The following is a 22,120-nucleotide window of genomic DNA, read 5'->3' as shown; positions in this document are numbered from 1 at the left end:
AACCACAGGCTTCTATTCTGTTTGCCACTTCCTGGTTTAACAAGCAAAGCACATGGAGCAATGGGTGAGAAACACTTATACTACTAATAATGCATTAGTTTTTACATTAAAACCTTACAAACAGTTTAGAAGGCACGGGGTAGCCCTAGTTGAATGTACTGTAACCCTCTTTTCACTCCAGTCCTTCTGGCGTTGAGTAAAAACGGGATACGATAGTCTTAACCCCAGTTTTCTCTTTATTTCCTCCACTTGGGAACATACCAACACGGCAATACAGCTCAGCATAAAAGTCACTCTCTACTTCACCTCGAGGTCCGGATTCTGAGTTACTCTTAAACCTGTCCCCCTGAAACTGGGGTAAGTAAGAACCATAGTCTACAGCACGCATTAAATAGTGCACTCATAAATAGTGCACATTTGAACATAATAATATAAAATAGTCACAGTACTTATGTATTTTGGTAGTAGGAAGTGGGAATTTTATGTTATGTTAACATTATGTTTGGGGTTGTAGTTAATCCCCCACTTCTGACCACTGTTGTATACATCACACTACTTACACACTGCTTACTGATGTCCACGCAACCCCATAGTCATTCTTATTCCACTCACACATAGTCTAGCACCAGGTGTTTCCATGCAGGCAGAATGTCTAGTATGAGATAACATTACAAACACTGTTAGGTTGGAAATATCAACAGAGTGAATGAGCTTGTTTAGGTTTTTATCCCTCTCAACCTATGACCCCACCCCCAGGTCACGCATGCGCATTTCCAGTGTGTGAAAAGGCTTATTCCACTGGATGATTATAGTGGTCCCATGTTTGAATCTGCACGGTAAGAGGCAGCTGCTGTCATGAATAAAGTTGATGGTGGTCTCTGTAAGACGTGATAGAAAGAGATCATCAAAGTTCAGTTGATGAAACAGTCACAGATGGACTGAGAAACAGTAAAGTTATAAACTACTAATGATATCTCATGAACTGTCACTAACAGGAGCAGCATGTGTGACACTGAGAAGATGCAGAGCTCTCCAAACATTTCAAACATATCTCCACTCTTCCTTTTCACATTACACTATGTGAGCTGTAATCTCAGTTATTGACACTAGAGGGAGCTGCAGTCCCACCATGACTGACTTCTTTTCCTGTAAAATACATGAAACAAAATGGGCACAGACAAAACCAAACAGACATCATTTTGATCATCAATTTATTCAATACTATAAAATATGTTTAAAAAAAAGAAAAAGCTGTTAAACCGTACCATTCATTCTGTAAACACTGTAAACCTGAAAACCACTAAAATGTTTCCCAGCTGTTTTTGTCTTTCCTTTTATTCTTAGTTATTGTCTGTTATCATATCATGCATTTTGTATCAATAATTTCACATGACATGTGGTGCACTTTATTGTAAATGTTAATTTTAAAAAAAAACTTTTCAAATTCCTCTCTGAACCTCCATGGAGGTTTTATCTTCCAGGAGCTTCTTCCTGTTGATGTTTCTCAATTAAATCCACCATCATCTGGTTTCTTAATTCTTCTTGGACTTTAGTCTTCTCTCTGTATGTCAAAGCAAAGCACATCTGTAATGATTCTGTCACGTTTGTCTAAAATTACCAAAATGACATGATACTGGTTCTCAGAAGCAATTCCTCAGCTTTCAGAAACTGGTGGAATTTCTGCGATAGAGTAAATATTAGCAGAGTTACAGTCATTTAAATCAACGTGTTCCCCAAAATGAGTTCAGAATCCCTGGGATATCTTCTTTTCCTACAACAGACCAGACAATACTTTGCTGCCACCTGCTGTTCAGTCTTCAACTGATTCCATGTTTAAATTGAGTTTAATAATCCAACAGCTTGAAGAAATCAACATTGTCATAAATTATATTAGCGGTAGAATCAGCCCCCTCTGGCCCTCTACCCATAGGGGCTTAGCACCACATTTTGGGCACTGGGTACAAATCATCTTGTTGTGCCCCTACTGTAAGTTATGTACGCTTTTTTTTTTTTTTTTTTTTTCTCGCCAGGAAACTATACTAGTTTTCTTGCATAATATTATAAGATTCATTTTTATTTCTTCACAACAACCTAATGATTCCATATTCATTGCTTGTATTTTATAAATCTGTTCTGCAATATTTTAGTGGCTAATTGAATATTGTGTTTTTGACATATTTTTGTTACAATTTAGTGTTGGCTGGAAAAATGTCTTTTTTGGGGGGGTATAACTCATCATATTTTATTTCCAATTAAGGTTTGACGTGCAAAAGGAATGTAGCACATAGTTCATTCCAATCGATACAATATATTGCCTAAAAAAGACGTGTGTTTTAATGCTCACCTCTGAAGAATTGAGTAAGCACTTATTTTCCCTCATTTGACTTTCTCTCCCTCTCCTTTCTTTCCTTGCGTTTTTGACAAAGCTGGTTCTCCTTTCTTGATTGATAAATATATATATATATATATATATATGCACACACACACACACACACACAGTGGAGCCAAAAAGTATTTAGTCAGCCACCAATTGTGCACGTACTCCCACTTAAAAACATGAGAGAGGCCTGTAATTTTCATCATAGGTATACCTCTACTATGAGAGACAAAATGAGGAAAAAAATCTAGAAAATCACATTGTAGGATTTATAATGATTTTATTTGCAAATTATGGTGGAAAATAAGTATTTGGTCAATAACATAAAGTTCATCTCAATATATTGTAATGTACCCTTTGTTGGCAATGACAGAAGTCAAACGTTTTCACACACTGTTGCTGGTATTTTGGCCCATTCCTCCATGCAGATCTCCTCTAGAGCAGACTTTCAACTCCCTCCAATGGTTTTATATGGGTTTGAGATCTGGAGACTGGCTAGGCCACTCCAGGACCTTGAAATGCTTCTTACAAAGCCACTCCTTTGTTGCCCGGGCGGTGTGTTTGGGATCATTGTCGTGCTGAAAGACCCAGCCACGTTTCATCTTCAATGCTCTTGCTGATGGAAAGAGGTTTTCACTCAAAATCTCACGATACATGGCCCCATTCATTATTTCCTTTACACGGATCAATTGTCCTGGTCCCTTTGCACAGAAACAGCCCCAAAGCATGATGTTACCATATATATATAATAAATTCTTTAAAAAAACAACAACAACAAATAAAAGGTCTGCATTATCTCCTAATACTTTTACTTAAATACACGTAAAATAACTCATATACATACACCAAATAAATCAAATACCTTAGACGCCAACATTTCTAAAAATCTTTTTCTATTTTTTTTTTTTTTTTTTTCTTTCTGTATCGGTCTTAATTTATATTCTAATTTTCTGAGAAACTGAATTTTGGCTTTTCATTAGTTGTCAGTTATAATCATCAAAACTAAAAGAGTCTGTGTGTAATGAATGAATGGTTTCACTTTTTGAATGGAATTACTGAAATAAATCAACTTTTTCATGATATTCTAATTATATGGCCAGCACCTGTAGAAATGATTCTGAAAGAGAAAGACTGACATAAAATCAATTCTGTGAGTTGCAAGATGAATGCAGCAGGGGGCGTCTGTCCTGGTTGACTCTTTTCCAAGTAATGTGAGAGAACTTCCAACCCATCTTCATGGTCAATATTTGTGTAAAGGGATTCAACATCCATAGTCAAAAGAAGTGCTGGCCCTATATTTCTAATTTCTTTAATTTTATTGAGTACATGTGTACTGTCTTGTATAAAAGAGGGCAGCTCTAACACAAATGATTTAATGTGAAAGTCAACAAATTTTGATGCTGGTTCTGTGATAGACTCATTCCCACTTATTATACTGTAGGTCTTCCAGGAGGGTTTTTAGGTTGTTATTGACTTCCGAACTATATAGATAGGATTTTGAGGTTGTCACACAGCAAAAGGTCATGTTCATTCTGAGAAATCCACCTTTGATCCTAAGAGCATTTCTTTAAGTTCAGTCTTTATTTGCTCTGTAGGATTAGACAATAAAGGCTTGTAGTACGCACTGCTGCTCAGCTATCTCAAGGTGTCTCTGCCCCTCACCACCACTGCTCCACCTTTGTCTGCTCTCTTGATTATGTTGTCATCATTTGAGCTGAAAACCATTTCAGTGCCTCATTTTCTTCTTTCGACAGATTCCCTTTTCTTTTCGTCTTTGAGGCAAACAATTTGTCCACTTCATATGTCACTTTTCTGTAAAATGTTTGATACAACACTAACTCCAATCAAGCTGCCTCTCGCTCTCCTTACAGCCTGCTTCGAACAAATGTGTTCAAAGTAGGATGGAATGTGGTAGGAATGAAGGTGGACTTGGGCTTAAATAATGTTTGTAGATTCTGTCTGAATATGATAGCATGAGGTCATAAACAGGCACAGGCTGGAAATTGCTGTTAATCTTGTTATGGTCATTTTTATATTCATCATCATATCGTCAAATGTATGTTCATGTGTACAATTTGTCATGTTTTAATACATGATGATTCCATTACTCTTTACACTTTTGAACAGCTGAATCATGATTAAACAGTACAGATCGTATTATTCTCAGTGCAGCACAGAGTCTCTGCTCACATGCAAATATACACTGACGCACACACTTATCAAGGACAGATAAAGACTGGCGCCCGAACCGTCCTCATAACATCTTTATCATCCTCCAACATTTCCACTGGGAGCATCTGACTCCCTCCCTTTTGTCTCTCAGGGTTGGGACCTTTTCTTATCTGTATAAAACCTTAAGCTGAAACTGTTAGAGAGAGCGGCTCTGCCTTCGGACCTCCGGCCGGGACGGTCACTTCTTTTGTTCCATCTTGTACTTTTTTACTTAGCTTTAGAATAAACTTTTTCATAAAATCATCAATGCTCCGACTGGACTCCATCATTCAACCAGAGCAATAAATCATGTCTCCAAATGAGGTCAACCGCAAATTTTGCCGTAACACTCTTCTCCTGGAAACTGGTAGGAGATGTTTTGATATTTCATAAACTTGTCCATGAAAATCCAGTAAAAATGTTGGTTATAGTAAATACTCTGAAGTTACCTAAATATTGTGAAAATTTGATGCATGACATTATCACACATGTATGGAAGCCCGTTTCCGCCACTAAAATAAATAAAAAATCACCAAGGAAAGTCATAATTATGAGAAACAAAGTCATAATTATGAGAAAGAAAGTCATAATCATGAGATAGAAACATTTTTGGTACATCCATCTGTACCCATGGCACTGACCAGAAGTCTCCATTTGTTGTTCAATAAACCGAGCTACTTCAGCCACATCAGTTTTATGCTTTTGACGCCAGAGCCTCTTTTTGTTTAGTATCTTTTCGAGGGTGCGTTTACTCAGTATATTTCTATGTGAATTTGCAAGCAAACAAAGTATTTCATCATTTGTAAAGCCCTGTCTAAAGTAGTCTTTGATAGTCTTATCAGCCATCTGTCAGTGTCAGCTCACCACATGAACAAGCTGCTGTAAATGTGTTGAAGTATCTCATAATTATGACTTTACTTACTCATAATTATGACTTTTTTCTCATAATTATGACTTTTTTCTCATAATTATGACTTTCTATCTCATAATTATGACTTTACTAACTCATAATTATGACTTTCTATCTCATAATTATGACTTTCTTTCTTTCTCATAATTATGACTTTGTTTCCCATAATTGACTTTCCTTGGTGATTTTTTTTTTTAGTGGTGGAAACGGGCTTCCATACAAATGTCACTTTTGTGGAGAACAAGAACATGAGACACATGTGAACTCGGTAACTTGAGCAATTAAGTAACAGTGATTTCTAAATCTGAAGTGGAATGCTCTTTTGATAATGGGAATTGTCTTTAATACTTAGGTTAGATTCTTCTGTTGTACCTCGGACTATTGTTTTATTTCTCCTTTTGCTCCACTTCAAATATTTGTGAATTGATTACAAAATTCACACAACAATAACAATGCACAGCTTCTTGAAAAATCCAGTGTAATTTTTTTTGGCGGTGGTTCCACCAAATATGTGTTCAAGGCCCACCAGCAGAAGAGGATTTAATTTGTCCTGCTTGTTAAGTCAATAGCTGGATGTAAACTATGTAGAGTGGTTATTGTTAAACTGTTGGACCAGAATGTTTGTTGTGCTTGTAATCTTTGTTATTTATGTTCAGCTGTTTATACTTTTTGCCCATAAACAAATTGTGATTGTGTTATTAGGTATATAAATTATTGGTACGATAAGTACTTTTAAGAGGCATTGGTGTTTTAACTGTATCGCATGAAAGTGTATTACCTTTTTTCTGCAAGACGTATCTTTTTTCATAGATCAATACTGTAAAATTGAGCATTTTATAAAACAATTCTGAAGGCTGAAATAATTTGTATCCCCCTATGACTTTAGCTGTGTTTGATGAAACTCGTCCTAATTCACAAGTTTTGTTATGCAGGATCAGAAATGTCTACAGAATAAACCCCATGATGTTAGTACATCACCTGAGGATTATAGGGGGGGATACATTTTCTGGCAGGCGCAGTGAAGCAGGCTGAAATCATTTGTATCCCCCTGATAACATGTTCTGGTCGACAGTCCTGTATTGCAATTTGTCTGTGTTGAGAATTTCTGAATAAATGCTATGAAGTTATGATGATCAACAGTGGGTGAATTTATAAAAAATAAACCAATATCTATAGATAAGATACCTGTGGAAAGGAAAGTGAGTTACAGCAACAACCATTGTTGGCAGTGCTGCAGTAAGTTCATCAGAGAAATGCTCACAGTAGTGTTTTTACTGTATCAGAAGTTGAACAAATTGATCCTAAAGATTGAATTACAGCATGTTTGGATCTAGTACCCAGAAAGCATTTAGCCAACGTTTAGTTAGCAGGCTGATTCGCCAAGCAATATTACACTTTAATAGAAAAAGGAGAAGAATATGACATTGTCAAGCAGCGCTATGAATACTATTAACTTGGGCAACACGTAATGTACAGAATAGCAAAGCATTTATTTAGGTAGAAATGTCACGTGTTAGATTACCGAACATCTTTGACAATCAAAGCATGATCGTAACATTCTACATTTAGTTTTATAAGCCTTTTCACACTATATATATACAGTATTTGTATATATTCACATTGATTCTTGTTTAAGGCTGGACAGTCATCATGTGTATCAAATAAGAGGCTGTTTGAACATTGTATATGAGAGTTGTAGTAGTTTTTCTATTATGGCGTGCAAAATAATGTAACTTTTTTGCTCATCTTGGAGTCAAGAATAAATGTACATTTGATGTGAAGCCATTGAAAAATAGCCAAGATACAGCATTTAGAATGTGATGGCAAAGGCTTTTTCAGTGGCATTACAGGCCCCTCCCACTGATCACAGCCTGTTTTTTCTTCATCAGCGACCTGCTCCCATCTTATAAGATTCATCCAACACTATGTTGAAGTCAACACGACTTATCGTCTTTCCGCTAGAGCTGTTATAGTCGGACGCCACTAAAAGCGCCGCCCTCTGAGAACGCGTGGCATGATGGGTAATTTCGACATTGAGTCTTGTTTAGGGAAGGACAGTCATCGTGTGTGTCAAATATGAAACAGTTTGAACATTGTATATGAGTGTTATATGCATTTTTCAAATATGGTGTGCGCCATGAACTTTGACCCCTACTCATCGTTTACTGGTAGGTCGTACAGCTTCGGTCTAATGAAATAAAATGCTCCACTTGAGATGAGTTCTTCAGAAATGTAAGCACCCAACTTGTACAATAAATATTCGCAGAGACATGGAAATATGTTTTTTGACGCAACCTTGACCTTGACCTTGACAATTTGGCGCCAAAAAAGGTCGACTGCACACCCTTGACATAGCCTCTATAAGATGACATATGTGTCAGTAGTGGTGCATTAATAGCCTAGGAGGAGATCCACGACAAAGGAGTTGCAGAAAAGTTGCGGAAGAAAAATAATAAGAACTCCTACGATAATTATTGTATTTGGCAATTGCCAAATACAATAATAGCTTAATAAAAAAATGGAGGTCTGTTGCTTTGATACGGTTTCTCACATCAGTTTTAATAAAGTGCTTGATGCCTGTGTCAATAGTTGAAGATGAAGCTTCACGACAATGATCCTCACCTTTAATCCAGGTCACACTCTGCCCTCAAATTTTACAAAGCTCATGAAGAGAAAATAAGAAGAGACTTTAAAGGAAGGGACGACTGCATTTTAACACAAACAGCAAACTGTCTTTCACTGCTGATGTATGGACACGGGTAGACCGTAGCTGGGTTTCCATTACAGATTTTTGCAAAATAAAAGTGATATTTCTAAATGTCGACAAAGTATAATTGCGCTTTGCACGTGTTTAGGGCTGGAGCCTCGTAATTCCAGTGAAATTTCACCAACATTTATATTTAAATAGATTTGTTATATATTTAAGTTTTAACAATAACAACCTGAACAAAACACTGCACGTTTAACATTAACTAAGTATAAAAAAAAAACCTGTCGATTGCACTTCTCCAAACAAAGACTGTCCAGGATGTTTCCGGGAGTAGATGCTTCTTGTGAACGTTGTGGCTATACCCCTGCTTCAGTGTCTCACACATTTTGGAACTGTCCGTACATCACCTTCTACTGGTACAAAATAATAGAGACTTTGTCAGTCATTTTCAGTGTTAAACTTCCAGCCGATCCAGTCATGTCATTATTTGGTGTTGTACCTACAGATATACATTTGAACAGTTCGCAAAGTAATGTATTATGTTTTGTGATGTTGCTAGCCAGACGTCTAATCTTACTAAACTGGAAAAATAAAATCCCTCCTACTCATCAACACCTTCTCAGAGATGTAATGCAATATTTACAATTGGACAAATTAAATATTCTTTAAAGAAAAACGAACAAATGATTTAATCAATCCGGCAACCCTTTATTAATTACTATAATGATATGTAAATTTGGACGGACCTCCTAATACTTAATTTGACCTAGTTATTCATTTTGTACATCAGGCCTCAAGTGTGTGCAGGATTTTTTATTTTATTTTTACTTTTGTGTCTTTGTTTTTCTTTTCTTTTTCTTTTCTTCTCAGTTTATATTCAATGTATACATGTGAATGATGTGTATAAAACTGTTGAAAAAAAGGTAATAAAAATAATTTGGAAAAAAAAAAAAAAAAAACTGTGCAAGATAAAGATTAAATACAGTAAATAAAAAAAGACTTATCAAAACAATAGTCACGGTAAAAATGTATGAAAAATGCAAAATTAACAATAACCACAGTAAAAAAAATTTGTTTTTAAATTATAAAAACGGTTAAAAAAACTGTAATAATTATGGGAGGCCGTTTAGGAAAAAACACAGTGAAAATGAAAAAAAAAACAACGAAAACTATGGGAGGCCGTGTAGGAAACTGCGGTCAAGCCAGCCGTGGTTTGCGTTTGCCTGGTCAAATCAGCCGCACGTTGATGTGGAATAAAAAAGTCAGCTCAGCAGCAGTGTAGAAGCAAGGGCAGTCCACTCGCTTCCACACAGGTGACACCTGGCTGACGAAAACACAGACTCCATGTGTCTCCAGCGGACAGAATTCAGACTCGACCCGGGAATGGTGCACATATCCGAGCACTTCAGTTAAACCGATGAGAGAAGCAGTATCAAAGCGACTCTGCTTCCTACTCCTGTATTTTTTCTATTTACCTTTATTGTTGGTAGTCTTTTATTTTTGACTTTTGTAGTTGTTTTAACAACTGTAAAGTGTCTTTGAGTTTTTGAAAAGTGATTATAAATAAAATGTATTATTATTCTGTGCTTTTCACACTCGTAAATCTCACTTGTCCCATCAATAATGAGTTCTCACTTTGAAAAGGTAAATTTACGAGGAACACCATTCACTAACCAGGTCCATGATTATTTTTTATGAAGCTACTGTATTATTTTAATTGAATTTAGAAATGTAAAAGAAGTGATCAGTACAGTACGTCTATGCCTGTACGGCGAGTGGAGTCACTGCAATAGCGCGTGTTTGTTTCCTAGCAACCTTCCGACAACAGTGTTCATGTCTACGCCAACAACAGCTACCATTCCAGTTGCACATCAATGTGGTTTTTTTTTTTTTTTTTTTAAAAAAACGTGAAAAAAAAAGAAAAGAAATCAAACACGCATTTTCATTGTGAAAAAACATATCCGATGAGCTTTCTCAATGTGAAAAAAACAAATCTGATGTAAATTTTAGATGTATTTTAAAAAAAAAATACCAAAAAAAAGCATTAAAAAGGATTTCAATGTACAAGTGCGCCATCTTTTTTTTTTTTTAATTTTCACTAAATGACTACACTAAAAAAAAAAAAAAAAAGACAAAAAAAACACAGATCATCGTGAGGATTTTCATTCAATCCTCTGAAAGTGGAAAAATGCCTTGAGGGCCGCGAGTATCACGTGCTTCCTCCACAGTCTTCTTCACAACGCACTGCGCATGTGCGAGTGAAAATGAAACCACGCCTCAAATTCTTTCTCCAGCCAATCAGAAACACGCTGCCTGTGTTTTTCGTGTGGGAAGAGTTTGCAGGCCCGCCCCGCCCCGCCCTCAGTCGTTCCAGACACACACTTTGAATCTCAATGTGCTGAAACTTTGTCATACATTTTAGACCAAATGACGCCACACACATATCTGACATACACTGTAGCTTTAAACTCGATGGAGTTTTTGGTCAAAATCGGGCTGTTTTTGAACTTTCTGCTGATTATTACAGCTGGTGAGTAAGACGTTTTTATTTATTTATTTTTCTATCTAAGTTGTGAATCCTGTCTGTACTACTTTGACTGACCTCCTCAGCGAGGACTCAGGTGTTTGACACACCTGTGGAGCTGCTAGCTCCGGGGTGTCCAAACACGGTCCTCGAGGGCCGGTGGTCCTACAGGTTTTCAATGTGTTCCTGCTCCAACACTTCCTGAAGCAGCTTTGCAGAAAGTCTGCTAATGAGCCTCTCAACCGTGTTGGAGCAGGGACATATTGAAAACCTGTTGGACCACCGGCCCTCGAGGACCGTGTTTGGACACACCTGTGCAGCTAGCTAGCTAGCTGTATCAGCTAATCTGGTGGGTGTTAATATAACAGGTGACTCAAAGTAGCTTTAACTGCTTGTTCCACAGCTGTGGTCAGTATTCACACATCATCACCAGTCAATGTGTAACATATATGGCGTCATATTAGTGCAAAAAACTCAAACGCATAAAAACTGTCCTCGCGCGGAGTAAAGACAACTTTCTGAGCACGCGCTTTGCCTTTCTTGCCGCGGTCCGGTAATTCACACCGGTTGCGTTTTGAGTGCGCCCGGTTGAACGACTGTGACGTCACGAGACAGATCGGTTCTCACGATATTTATATAATCGCGCGAGAACGCAGTTAAATGTATGTGTTATAAACACAACAATAAACAGATCAACAGGTCAGTGTTCCTAACGAAGGAGTACAAGAAGGTTGGACTCTCTGGTTTTGTCATAGCCACATTTTTTTTTATCAACAGCCAACAGAGAAGAGATTAAACTGCACCAGTAAAACATGAACTAAATCAAAGTTGCTGCAGTTTACAGTGCAGTTACAGTATGAGAGGAATCAATATAGTGGATGTGAATTTGTTTTTACACATTATGACGTTTTGGTGACGTATTGACTTGAAATATAATCTGAAGTGTTTTATTTTGAAAAGTAACGCGATATTTTATTGCGGAGTACGTGCTTAATTTCCTGTTTAGCTTCATTTGCTCTGTGCTGATTGATGCGTCATGCTCTGCGTATATCTGGCGGAGGGCACCGGACGACCGCATCTGGGAAGGAGCAGACACGCACCGCAGCGGACCCGGTGGAAATTAACACATAGAATAAAGTGGAAACCTATCAGCTCCGGTGACGCGGCGTAAACGCAGCGGAGCCGCAGCCAGTGGAAATTGGGGGTCAGACATAATGAGTCCTTCACTGTGTTCTCACATTGAGAGCAGCAGTAAAAAGGAAGAACGTGCAGGGGTCTGCAACCTGCTGCTCTGGGGCCTAATGTGGCCCTTTGCCTCTTTTGCAATGGCTCCCTGTAGCTTTAAAAAAAATATTGAAAAAGTTTTTTTTTTTTTTTTTTTTTTTACAGAAGCTATTAATGTTTAATGACAAATAAAATCAAGATATAACAATTTGTTAGTGTAAAATAAATCACGTTGTGCAATGACTCAGCACCTTCCTACTTCACCTCCTGCAACATCTACAGACCTTTAACTTTCCTGTGACTAACCTTAAGTTTTAAATTCCTGGTAAGATAACTAAACCAACACAAACACTATTCTGGAAGAAAAGAGATTTTAATTGTGTGGGAACAGATTCATTTAACCATCAATGTGCTGTTTAAATATGCATGTTTTATATGTGGCAAGAAATAAGCAATTAGCATGTGTTGATCACATGATCATGTGTTATCAAATTCAACTTTTTGTAGCCTTTCCAATACATCTACTAAAAAAATAATCTTTATATAACATTGTGTTAATGTAAACTGAGATGTGTAAGAATTTATTTAATTTATTTTAAACTGTTTTTAAGTTGCCATTTACGTGATCAATATAAATCACATCGACTTAAATGAAACATTCTATATAATTTGAACTGTATATAAATTATTCAACTGTATTGTCTTCATTGAGACGGTATTTTTTTGGCTCCAGGAGGACTTTAATCCAGGTGAGATGAGGTTAAATGGTTCCTTGTAGAGTAGGGATGTAACGATTAATCGTAAGGCAGTTAAAAATCGATTCTTAGGTGTCACGGTTCACAACGATACTGTGAAAATTGAATCGCAGTAATTTTTTTAAACAGCAAATATAACAAGAATCGTATCGTGACTCAAATCGTATCGGGAGTTGAGTGAATCATTACATCCCTATTGTAGAGTAAAGGTTGCAGACCTCTGACCAGGGGGAGAGGGTTAGGAGACCCCACTAAAAGACCTGGACCCTCTGAATTTAAGTCCATGGGGTGAAGCAATGCAGATGCTAAGTTGGTTATGCTACTGTTAAGTTAATTCAAGTACAGCATTTCTGCAACAACAAAAAAAACAGAACCTGTTGTTATGCTTTGCTGGTATTTAAAAAAAAATGTTACGTCTTTTAAAATGATATATTGAAATGTGCCGCAAAAGCGCTATGGAAACATCTTTTCCGCAATTACACATCAGAGGACGTGACGTACCTGGTCACATGACCACTTCTCCGAGTAAACATGACGCGGTACGTGTTGACAAAAGAGGAGATTGAGACATTTCTAAGCATTATACTTGCAAAGAAAAAAAATTACTTCCACATTAGACGTGAAACAATAAAGGAATACGGAGAGTTATAAAGACGTTTAGAGCATCCATCTTCCTGTGGCAAAGTCTCGTGGGATGAGATTTCACTGGAGTTACGAGGCTCCTGCCCAAAACAACGTTAAATGGAAACGCATTCAAAGTGCAATTATATTTGGTCGACATTTAAGAAATATTGCTTTTATTTTGCAAAAATCTGTAATGGAAACCCAGCTACTCTCTACCCATGTCCATACATCAGCAGTGAAAGACAGTTTGATGTTTGTGTTAAAATGCAGTCGTCACTTCCTTTAAAGTCTCTTCTTAGTGTATTTTCTGTTTGAGCTTTGTAAAATGTGTCTTTGAGGGAAGAATGTGACCTGGATTAAAAGTGAGGATCATTGTAGTGAAACTTCATCTTCAACCATCGACACAGGCCTCATGTCAGTGATAAAGTGATAACCATGTTGAGGAGGCTCTCAGTCACCACAGCTTCTCTCTGTGGTTACAGGATGTCTTTGTCATCATGAAGCCTGTCGTTGTTTGATGTTTTCTGATCAAATAGTAGGAGTATGTATTATAGCACAATTTATAACTCAATAATCACTATATTTATTTTATTTAAGTTTTTACTTATACCCGACAAAATCATGCTCGTTTTCAAAAATTACCTACCCTGCCTTTAAGTTACAAGAAGGTGCTGAACATTTCAAGCTGCATTTTGGATTTATTTTGGCAGGTCCATAAAACAGCTTTCATAACTTATGTTACAGAAATGAAAAATTATAATAATAACAGTTGTTTTCGTTCCTTATTTGTGAAGCGAAACTTCAGACGTTCTATATATTGATTTTTTTAATTTAATTTTTTTGCTGCCCCCCGGCAAGTGAACGTGCTTTGACTTTTTCTGTATGCATGTTGAATATTAATGATTAAGTTATTGTTGGAAAAATAATATAATATAGGACGACTATTTGAACCAGAGAAAGGTAGTTGTCCTAAAATCACAGCACTAGTAGATGTTAGCAGGACTACTGTGTGGATTTGAGATGATCCACATTTAACCTTCAGTTTGTTCCTGTTTGTTTTTTAGTTTTATCATCAAATCTTATTTCAATGATTTTTATAATTGAATGAACCTAAAATTGTTATTTACCAAATGTTTTGCTAAATGTGTGTCTTACTCAAGTGTGTGGAGTTTTTCTGATAGTTGAAATAAAGCAGTAGTCATGATCACAACCAAACCAGTCCAGCTCTCAATCGTTATCTAGTCATTAAAGATGTAACTGCAGGTATTAGCTGGAGTTTAGACAATATGGGTTTATAACATTTCCATTTTTCTTTCTATTAAATTTTAGACACCATCGTTCATTGTCTGTACAACAGCAGCTGCCTCTTACCATCCAACTACAAACAAGGAGATGCAACAAACATCTGCTGGATGTACAAAAAAGCGGCCATTGTCCACTCTTCTTTTTCTGAGAACAGAAACATGTCTCTCCGCCAAGACCTTAGTTTTAAGGGTCGGACTTCACTGGTGGAGGATCAGGTCACTGGAAGGAAGACGGAGCTCCTGTTGGAGAATGCGAAGGTTGAGGATGAAGGACCGTTCCAGTTTGTAATTGGCTGTAGAAACGATGGATACCAGTCCACTAATGTTGTGCAGGTGAACGGTAAGAAACTGATCCAAATAAATACAAAGGGGCGGATTCACTAAGATCTGAAATAAAGGGTGGTAAACCAGGTGTCCCTAAATCCTTTGGTGACACTGTTTTTTCACTTGCTGTGGAGAATTCACTAACATTGCGGCACTAATAGCTGCGCATATAGACGTGGTTGAGAACGCCCTATTTAAATGAATATGGAGATGTGTAGGACCCTATAAAATCCACGTTAAACCGCATCGTGGACGAAATCACAGAATCATCTAATGAAACGCCATCTCACCGTGAGGCAAAGAAAGTTTTTTTTCCAGGGACCGTTCATTTAGATGCACCAACCTTTCCTGTCCTGGCCACATTAAATACCGTCTAATCTGCCAAAACAACTATGCAAATCATCACTGACTCCTAAATACAGAGCCGACCAGTGCCCGCTTAACTTTGCTGTGCCTGTGAAGCTCCGTTCGTTTCTCGTCAAGTGCAGCGGTGCTCCGTTAAAAACATGATTAGCTTTAATCAGCTTCACCTGCTGAGAGTGTTTGATCAACATCTCATCAGAGCGACAGAAGATCTGTGGGAAAAGTTGTTCTGTTGTAGACGAGACCACTAGGGCTGTAGTCAACCAAGGAAATGATTTGGTCGACCAAGACTATGCCACACAAAGCGATTAGTCAACCAAAAAAAAAACAAAAACAGAATGAATAAGCAGGTGCAGAGGAGGACAAGGAGAAAGAAAAAGAGAGACAAATATTTTGTTTTGGCTTTTTGTGATTTTAAACACGGATAATTTATGATATGAACCTTATTCAAGCTATGGCCAGAACCTGACAAAGCAAAAGTGAAACCTACAGACAGACATTAGGTATTTATATCAGAGCCCGACCTGAAACCAACAATTAAAACCTATTTTTTGCTCATACAAATGACATATTTACGTTTGTTTTAGTGGTAAGCCGTGCCCGCGGCGATAGACAGCAGTGGATCTATTTACATAATCCATGTATCAAATATAAGGATAATCCATGTTCTTGTGCAGAAAAAGGATTGATTCAATAGTGGATGCTTGTGCTGCAAGCCTGTCTTAATTTGTTCCCTCTCTGCTCTGATCTGCTCTGAGGACAGTTCACTGTGCTGTCAGCTGAAGTGCAACACTTTGTTTGTTGCAGCCACTCACTGACACAGCTGTTGCAGGACATAGAATCATGTTTAGGCATTAAATAAATTGTTTGATATTTAATCCTCATCACCTCTATAAGTGCATTGCATTTTTATTTTTTAAACGGTGAAACTTATGCCATTGCTGGTCGACCAATGAAAATCTTGGTCTACCACGTCGGCATCGACCAATTAGTCGACTAGAGATCACTGATGCCAGGTTTTGTTGAGTCTGAAACATTGTAGGTTAATGATAACTTCTGATATTGTAAAATATTCTGGCCCCCAGTGGTGAAATAACTGATGCATCCTTGTGTTCATTTTTTTGTGTGTAATCATTACGGCCTTAAGTAAACATATAATCAGAATGCGCTGCCTGAGGCGTTCAGTTGTTTTTCTCCCTCACACACACTTTACTCTGCATTTTCTCATTCAGTGGATGTTAATATTGACTATTATTTTATTTAAATTATTTTCTTATACTAGAAAGGTTAACTGGAGCATTGTTTCATCTCTGCTGTGTATTGTCAACATTTACTGCAGTGATGATCTCTGTGTGTGAGTTTGCACCTGCCTGTGGGTCGTACTATTTTCAGTGCAGAAAATAGTCACCACAAACAGTTCTATATTTGATGAATTGCATTGCGCCCACTTCATTAATTTATTTACATTTCCTCCTCCCATTTTTGTGCCCCTTATGAGGTCCCCCTACATTACATATTCATCAGAGGGAAATTCGCTAAATGGATTGTGGGCGCATTGTGACACACTGAACACCTGCAGTCCTGATTCCCATGGGTTTTTACCCCTTATTAGCGCGTGGAGTGATGTTTGCACATGTTTTAATACCCCTAAACCTTTAGTGAATCCTCCCCTTAGTGTTTAAAGATTGAGAGGAGAAGCTCTCTGTGCTCCAGCAGCTCTGTGACTCTCCTCTTTGTGGATGTGTTGTGTTGTAGCTCCAGTCCAAAGGGTGGACATTATAAGAGCAGGAAACATTTTCACCTGCAGCTCAGAGGGAGTCTACCCTAAACCGGAGCTCACCTGGTCTGCCAACCCTAAATTCAAAGTGAACCCTCAGCCCAACACCACAGTCCAGCAGACTGAGGGGAAACTCTACAACATCTCCAGCTCTTTGAAGCTCCCTGACGTGGATGAAGATCTGCTTGTCAGCTGCACCGTCAGCACTCGGCTCAACGAGTGGACGTCCACTTGGAGGAAACCCAGTGAGGAACACAACAGCATCAAGTGCTAGTTTGTGTGTCCTTTATTCAGTGCCTTTCAAAGTTCTTTGTGTTTGTGTTCAATCTTGTCAGTTGTAACCAACGGCTGGGCTGAGATCTCCTGCTCCCACATGAACACCTCCTCAGGGGGCTTCAGCCTTGTTTGGAGGTTTAACGACACAGACATCATGACGTGGAACAGGACTGATGGGCAACACGTCTCAGCTCAGTGGAAGAAGCATGTTCTGGCTGAGATGGGGTCAGATGTTCTCCATCTACGGAATTTGTCTTCAGATCTGTGTGGAACGTACCGCTGTGAGCTCAGCAGTGCTAATGAGACCAGAGCTACTCACACACAGCTCACCCTGAACACAGGTGAGTCTTCAAACATCTTCTGCACCTGCTTTATCTCCTCAGCAGCTGAGTTTCCATTACCCTTGGAAATGCGCAAAATTGAAAAAGCGCAATAAAAACTGGGAATTGAAACACCCGAATTTTAACTAATTTGAACTCATATCACTAAAACTTTTAAGCTTTAATGAGGAGGTATTTCAGATGTTTCGATATTGAAATGTGTCGCAAAAGCATTATGGAAAAAACTTTTTTCCGCAAACATGTCACAGAACATGATGTATCTGGTCACATGACCACTGCTTTTTGAGAAAACATGGCGTGGTACGTGTAAACAGAAGAGAAGACCGGGACATTTCTAAGCATTATACTTTAAAATTATTACTGCAACATTAGGCGTGAAACAACAAAGGAATGCAGAGTGTTATAAGGAAGTTCTGAGCTTCCATCTTCCTGCAGCGAAGTCTCGCAGTATGACATTTCACAGGAGTTATGAGGTTCCTGCTCAAAACAACGTTATTGCTTTTATTTTGCAAAAATCTGTAATGGAAACCCAGCTACTAACGCGTTGATGGTGATCGTGTCCTTGTTGCTGTCACTGTTTGGGAAACAACTTTTGAAAGAAATGTAAAGTTTCAAACTAAGGAGTGCATCATGAGGGTCAGATCATATTCAGATCTTAAGGTAATGGAATGTTCTGTTTGAAGGACCAAAGAGTCATTGAAATGTAGCTTGATTAAAGTTAGCTAACAGTGTTGATTCTCAGATATCTTCAAAACCGTGCAGGAAGTCATCTGTATCAGCTGACTCAGTGAAGGACTGGTGATAGGTTGTGACCAAAGGACTTGGTGGTGGAAACCCTGGAGATGTTCCAGTGGTTCCAGTTCTCTAAACTGGGTCTGGCTCTATGGACCCAACAAATCTTTGTTAGATAAAGCAGGTGTAGAACATGGATAACCAGAAGCTCACGTTCAACTTAGAAATGGACTCATTTCTAAGATGTCATCACACTGTTTTCTATTTGCAGGTGGCTCAAAGATTGTTGTTGGTGGTGTGATTGGAATCATTATCATTGTGATTCTGGTCATCGCTATAGCAGTATTCGTGTACCTCGTTTATCATTACAGATGCCAAAGGAAGAATGTGAGAGAAGCAAAGTAAGTCTATGAACTGTGATTTCCAGCACTATTGCACTTTATGAAGTTACTAACAGGAGGAAACTGGGACAACCTCCAGCATCAGCTTAGACTAACAAACATTCATTCACTCAGTCCAGATCTTTGATAGTCTTTGTTCCTTCTTAGCTCTGTCATCTACTGCTGAGTTTCTGTCAACAGTTAGTTCCTTCCATTTGATGCTGATGCATTAATAATTTCTAAAACTGTATTAAAATCTATGTAAAAAAAAAAAAGAATGTATTGTCAGGATTTTATTTGGTATAATTTGCTAATGATTTATTAAATTCATAATGATTTTCCTTTAGTTCACACGAGATGGAGCCGATGAAGCACAGATTGGCATGACATGAAAAAAGTACCAGTACTTCAGACAATCAGACGACATCAGGTGTTCTCACTTCATCTGGCTTTGGACCATACATTTTGAGTTGTGTAACAATCAAATGTAACAGACTGGTCCATTGTATCATCTCCTCCCTGTTATAACCAGTGGGCGGGCACTGTTGCTGTTCCCACTCAATGTTCTTGAAGCCAAAATACAGCGCTTAGGGCGCTTCCATCTTGCAAATTTGACGTCATTTGGAGCCAGAGTCTGCGCAGTAGTACACAACATCTTGTTCAGATGATCAGATCATAGTGGTTAGTACTGGTACTAGTAGCTCAAAGAAGATGAAAAAACTGAATGGAAAAGTTTAATGGTGTCTTGGCTTTCCTTCACAACGTAACTGCTTATGCTGTTCACAAACAGAGCTACGCAAGATCTGCGGCTGTCAATCATATGATGTCAAATCCCATTTTTCAGTTTCAAATCTTGTAACTTATTTAAAACAAACTTAACAGAAAAATGAGCACTTGAACACAGTGTAGGGGGATAACAGCAGAGTTTAATGTGACAAGTATTTTAACTTTACAGTTTGACCCACATCCCATTCATTAACATTGAGTTTAACTGATTTATGGTTACAGTTTATGGTTGAAACCATAGACTGTAAAAAGAATGGACAACGCACGCTCACGTGGAAGTGAAGCTTTTATTTTTAGAGCTCCCCCTGCTGACTGGCTGCAGTATAGGTCATAAACTCCGCCTCTTCAATGTTAGCGCTGCTCTCAACCCCTCCCTGAAAAAGAAGTTGATGACACGGGTGAATGTAACACATTTTGTCCCATCGAGAACTGGTAAATGTGAACATGTGAGAAATGCTGATGGTCAATCCTTTGGCGTGCTTGTGTGACTCCGCCCCACCCCCGTGACAGCGTGACAGTGTCAGTTTGGATAGATTCTTTCCGGGAGTCTGTTCTGCAATATTATGAGTCCGTGTGGCTTTAATTGTATCAAGTCCATATTTCTAGTGCCATATAATGTTTCACCTTATCGGGGCGCTGCATTTGTTCCAGGTTCAGAAGCGCATAAGATGAAAATAACTTAAACACACGGGAGAATATTTGATTGGGAACGCCTACATTTCAGGGCCGTTCCACCCAGAGTGCGTAACTGGGATGTAGGCGGGAAGTGACTGACTTAAGTAAGGGGAAGAATAGCGCGCAGCCAAAAAATCAGTTGCGCGGCTTTTTTTTACTTGCGCGTACGGGAGAATAGAGCCCTTTGTGAATCGTGAAGGAAAGCCGAGACACCATTTAACCTGATATTTGAGTTTAAATATATTGTGGTTTTGTACTAACCTCGATGATCTGAAAAAGCTGTTGGCAGAATTTCCAGCTGGAAAGATACTTATGTTCTTGGCGTAGCTGGGCTACGTAAGTCATCAGGGCAGTATGCTAAATGGGTGGGGAGTGTTACCAGGGCTCCTCCCGCTGGACCCTACTGCGCAGACACCAAATGACGTTAAATTTACAAGATGGAAGCGCCCCTAAGAGCTGTATTTTGGCTTCAAGAACGTTGAGTGGGAACAGCTACAGTGTACGCCCACTGGTTTCGACTTTCTAGTGTATTTTACTCTACTACTTTAATATGTGTTTTTGTCTTCTGTGTATTTGTTTTGGTGCACTTTGATAAATCCGTAACTATTTTTGGGTCCTCTTGACTCTTTATTATACCACAAAGTGAAGTTTTTAATTTAATGTGTTGAGATTTAACATGTAGTGCAATATTTAAAAAAAACGGGTTTTTTTTTTTTAACTGCCATTGCTGTACTGTAAATATTATCAGATCAACACGTGTGAGAACATCAGTATCTGAACTTTTACCCGTGTACATTTTAACACAAGTAACTTTTACTGTAGTTGTGCTCTGATAGATCTGTGACTTCTCACTGTTGGAAAAACTGTATTTATTTTATTCTTATTTTATTTCAATTTTTTTTTTCCTCTCAATTTTGAACTTTGTTTTTTTTATTTCCTAAAATGTGTATTTCAACAAACACAATTTGTATTAAAATAAACACTATCAGACTTTCTTTTAACCCTGTGATCATTAAAGTGTGTGTGTGTAACAGACACTGCGTGGGATAGAATGTGACTTATGGCTGGTTCAATGATCTTTTTGCTTTTGCAGAGAACATTCTAATTCTCCACCATCTAAGTCGATCATATCAAGTTGATGCATTGTTAATGTTGGCAGCACCGAAGTACATTATCTGGTCAGAATGCTGCAAAAAACACAGAATAGTGATTGTGGCATACTGTATATGGTGGAATAGTATAATACCAGATTTAGCAACATTTGTCTTTTTTATAGAGTATCAAGATGTTACTTTACGTAAATAACCATCAATCCTGTCAAAGATAATGATACGATACCTGAGTGGAAAAAAGGTTTTCAGGTAAAAAAAAAATGTAAAACCTCGGAAACTGAAACCTCTTATTGTATTATTTTTTTTATAATTATTATTTTATTTTGAATGCACTATTTTTCAGGTGTTTTTTGGGTTTTCTGTGTTGCCTTCTGTTGTCTTTATTATTGCATTTTATCTGATCTGAGCTGTAATGACAGTACATTTTCCCACTGCAGGATCAATAATGATATTCTGATATAGATTACACGTTTGTCAATTTCTTATATTAGTTCCAGATGCTTCCAAGAATTTAAATTTTTACAGATTACAGACCGAAGCAACGGGACACAGAGCCCCCAGTACAACAATGACAAAAGCCATTCACCACTACTGGGAACCCATGAGGCACCGTCTGAGGAAACACTGGGAGAAGATAATAGCAATAGTTAAGGACAAACACACTTAAAACAAACAAACTAAAATTATAAAAGCAACATGAAAATAAAATAAGATA

At 37.9% G+C, this 22,120-nt stretch overlaps 1 protein-coding gene across 4 annotated transcripts; it reads left to right on the top strand.

Moving 5' to 3' along the window:
• Nucleotides 1-25: 25 nt before the first annotated feature.
• LOC114480735 (butyrophilin-like protein 2) lies at nucleotides 26-21,293 on the top strand. Of its 4 annotated transcripts, XM_028475146.1 has the most exons (7): nucleotides 26-64; nucleotides 278-357; nucleotides 14,665-14,979; nucleotides 17,082-17,348; nucleotides 17,439-17,720; nucleotides 18,724-18,853; nucleotides 19,180-21,292. In XM_028475146.1, exons 3-7 carry the CDS (start codon nucleotides 14,748-14,750, stop codon nucleotides 19,217-19,219), a joined length of 951 nt encoding a protein of 316 aa, XP_028330947.1. In that variant the 5' UTR covers nucleotides 26-64; nucleotides 278-357; nucleotides 14,665-14,747; the 3' UTR covers nucleotides 19,220-21,292. The 4 variants fall into 4 exon arrangements, with proteins under 4 accessions (XP_028330947.1, XP_028330945.1, XP_028330946.1 ...); XM_028475144.1 differs by lacking the exon at nucleotides 278-357 and having other exon boundaries at nucleotides 39-64; nucleotides 19,180-21,293; XM_028475145.1 differs by lacking the exons at nucleotides 26-64; nucleotides 278-357 and adding an exon at nucleotides 10,590-10,738 and having other exon boundaries at nucleotides 18,824-18,853; nucleotides 19,180-21,291.
• Nucleotides 21,294-22,120: the final 827 nt, after the last annotated feature.

Source organism: Gouania willdenowi, chromosome 18 (assembly GCF_900634775.1).
Source record: "Gouania willdenowi chromosome 18, fGouWil2.1, whole genome shotgun sequence".
Classification (NCBI taxonomy): Eukaryota; Metazoa; Chordata; class Actinopteri; order Blenniiformes; family Gobiesocidae; genus Gouania; species Gouania willdenowi.
The sequence above is the reverse complement of the archived record's forward strand: the minus strand, read 5'-3'. Positions and strand labels throughout refer to the sequence as shown.

What these genes read in the sequence shown, in the direction of transcription:
- LOC114480735 (XM_028475143.1), top strand. Translation starts at nt 10,636, where the DNA reads ATGACGCCACACACATATCTGACATACACTGTAGCTTTAAACTCGATG. An exon ending in TCTGCTGATTATTACAGCTG is followed by an intron (nt 10,739 to 14,664) that starts GTGAGTAAGACG and finishes ATTAAATTTTAG; the next exon opens with ACACCATCGTTCATTGTCTG. An exon ending in ACAGCTCACCCTGAACACAG is followed by an intron (nt 17,721 to 18,723) that starts GTGAGTCTTCAA and finishes TTCTATTTGCAG; the next exon opens with GTGGCTCAAAGATTGTTGTT.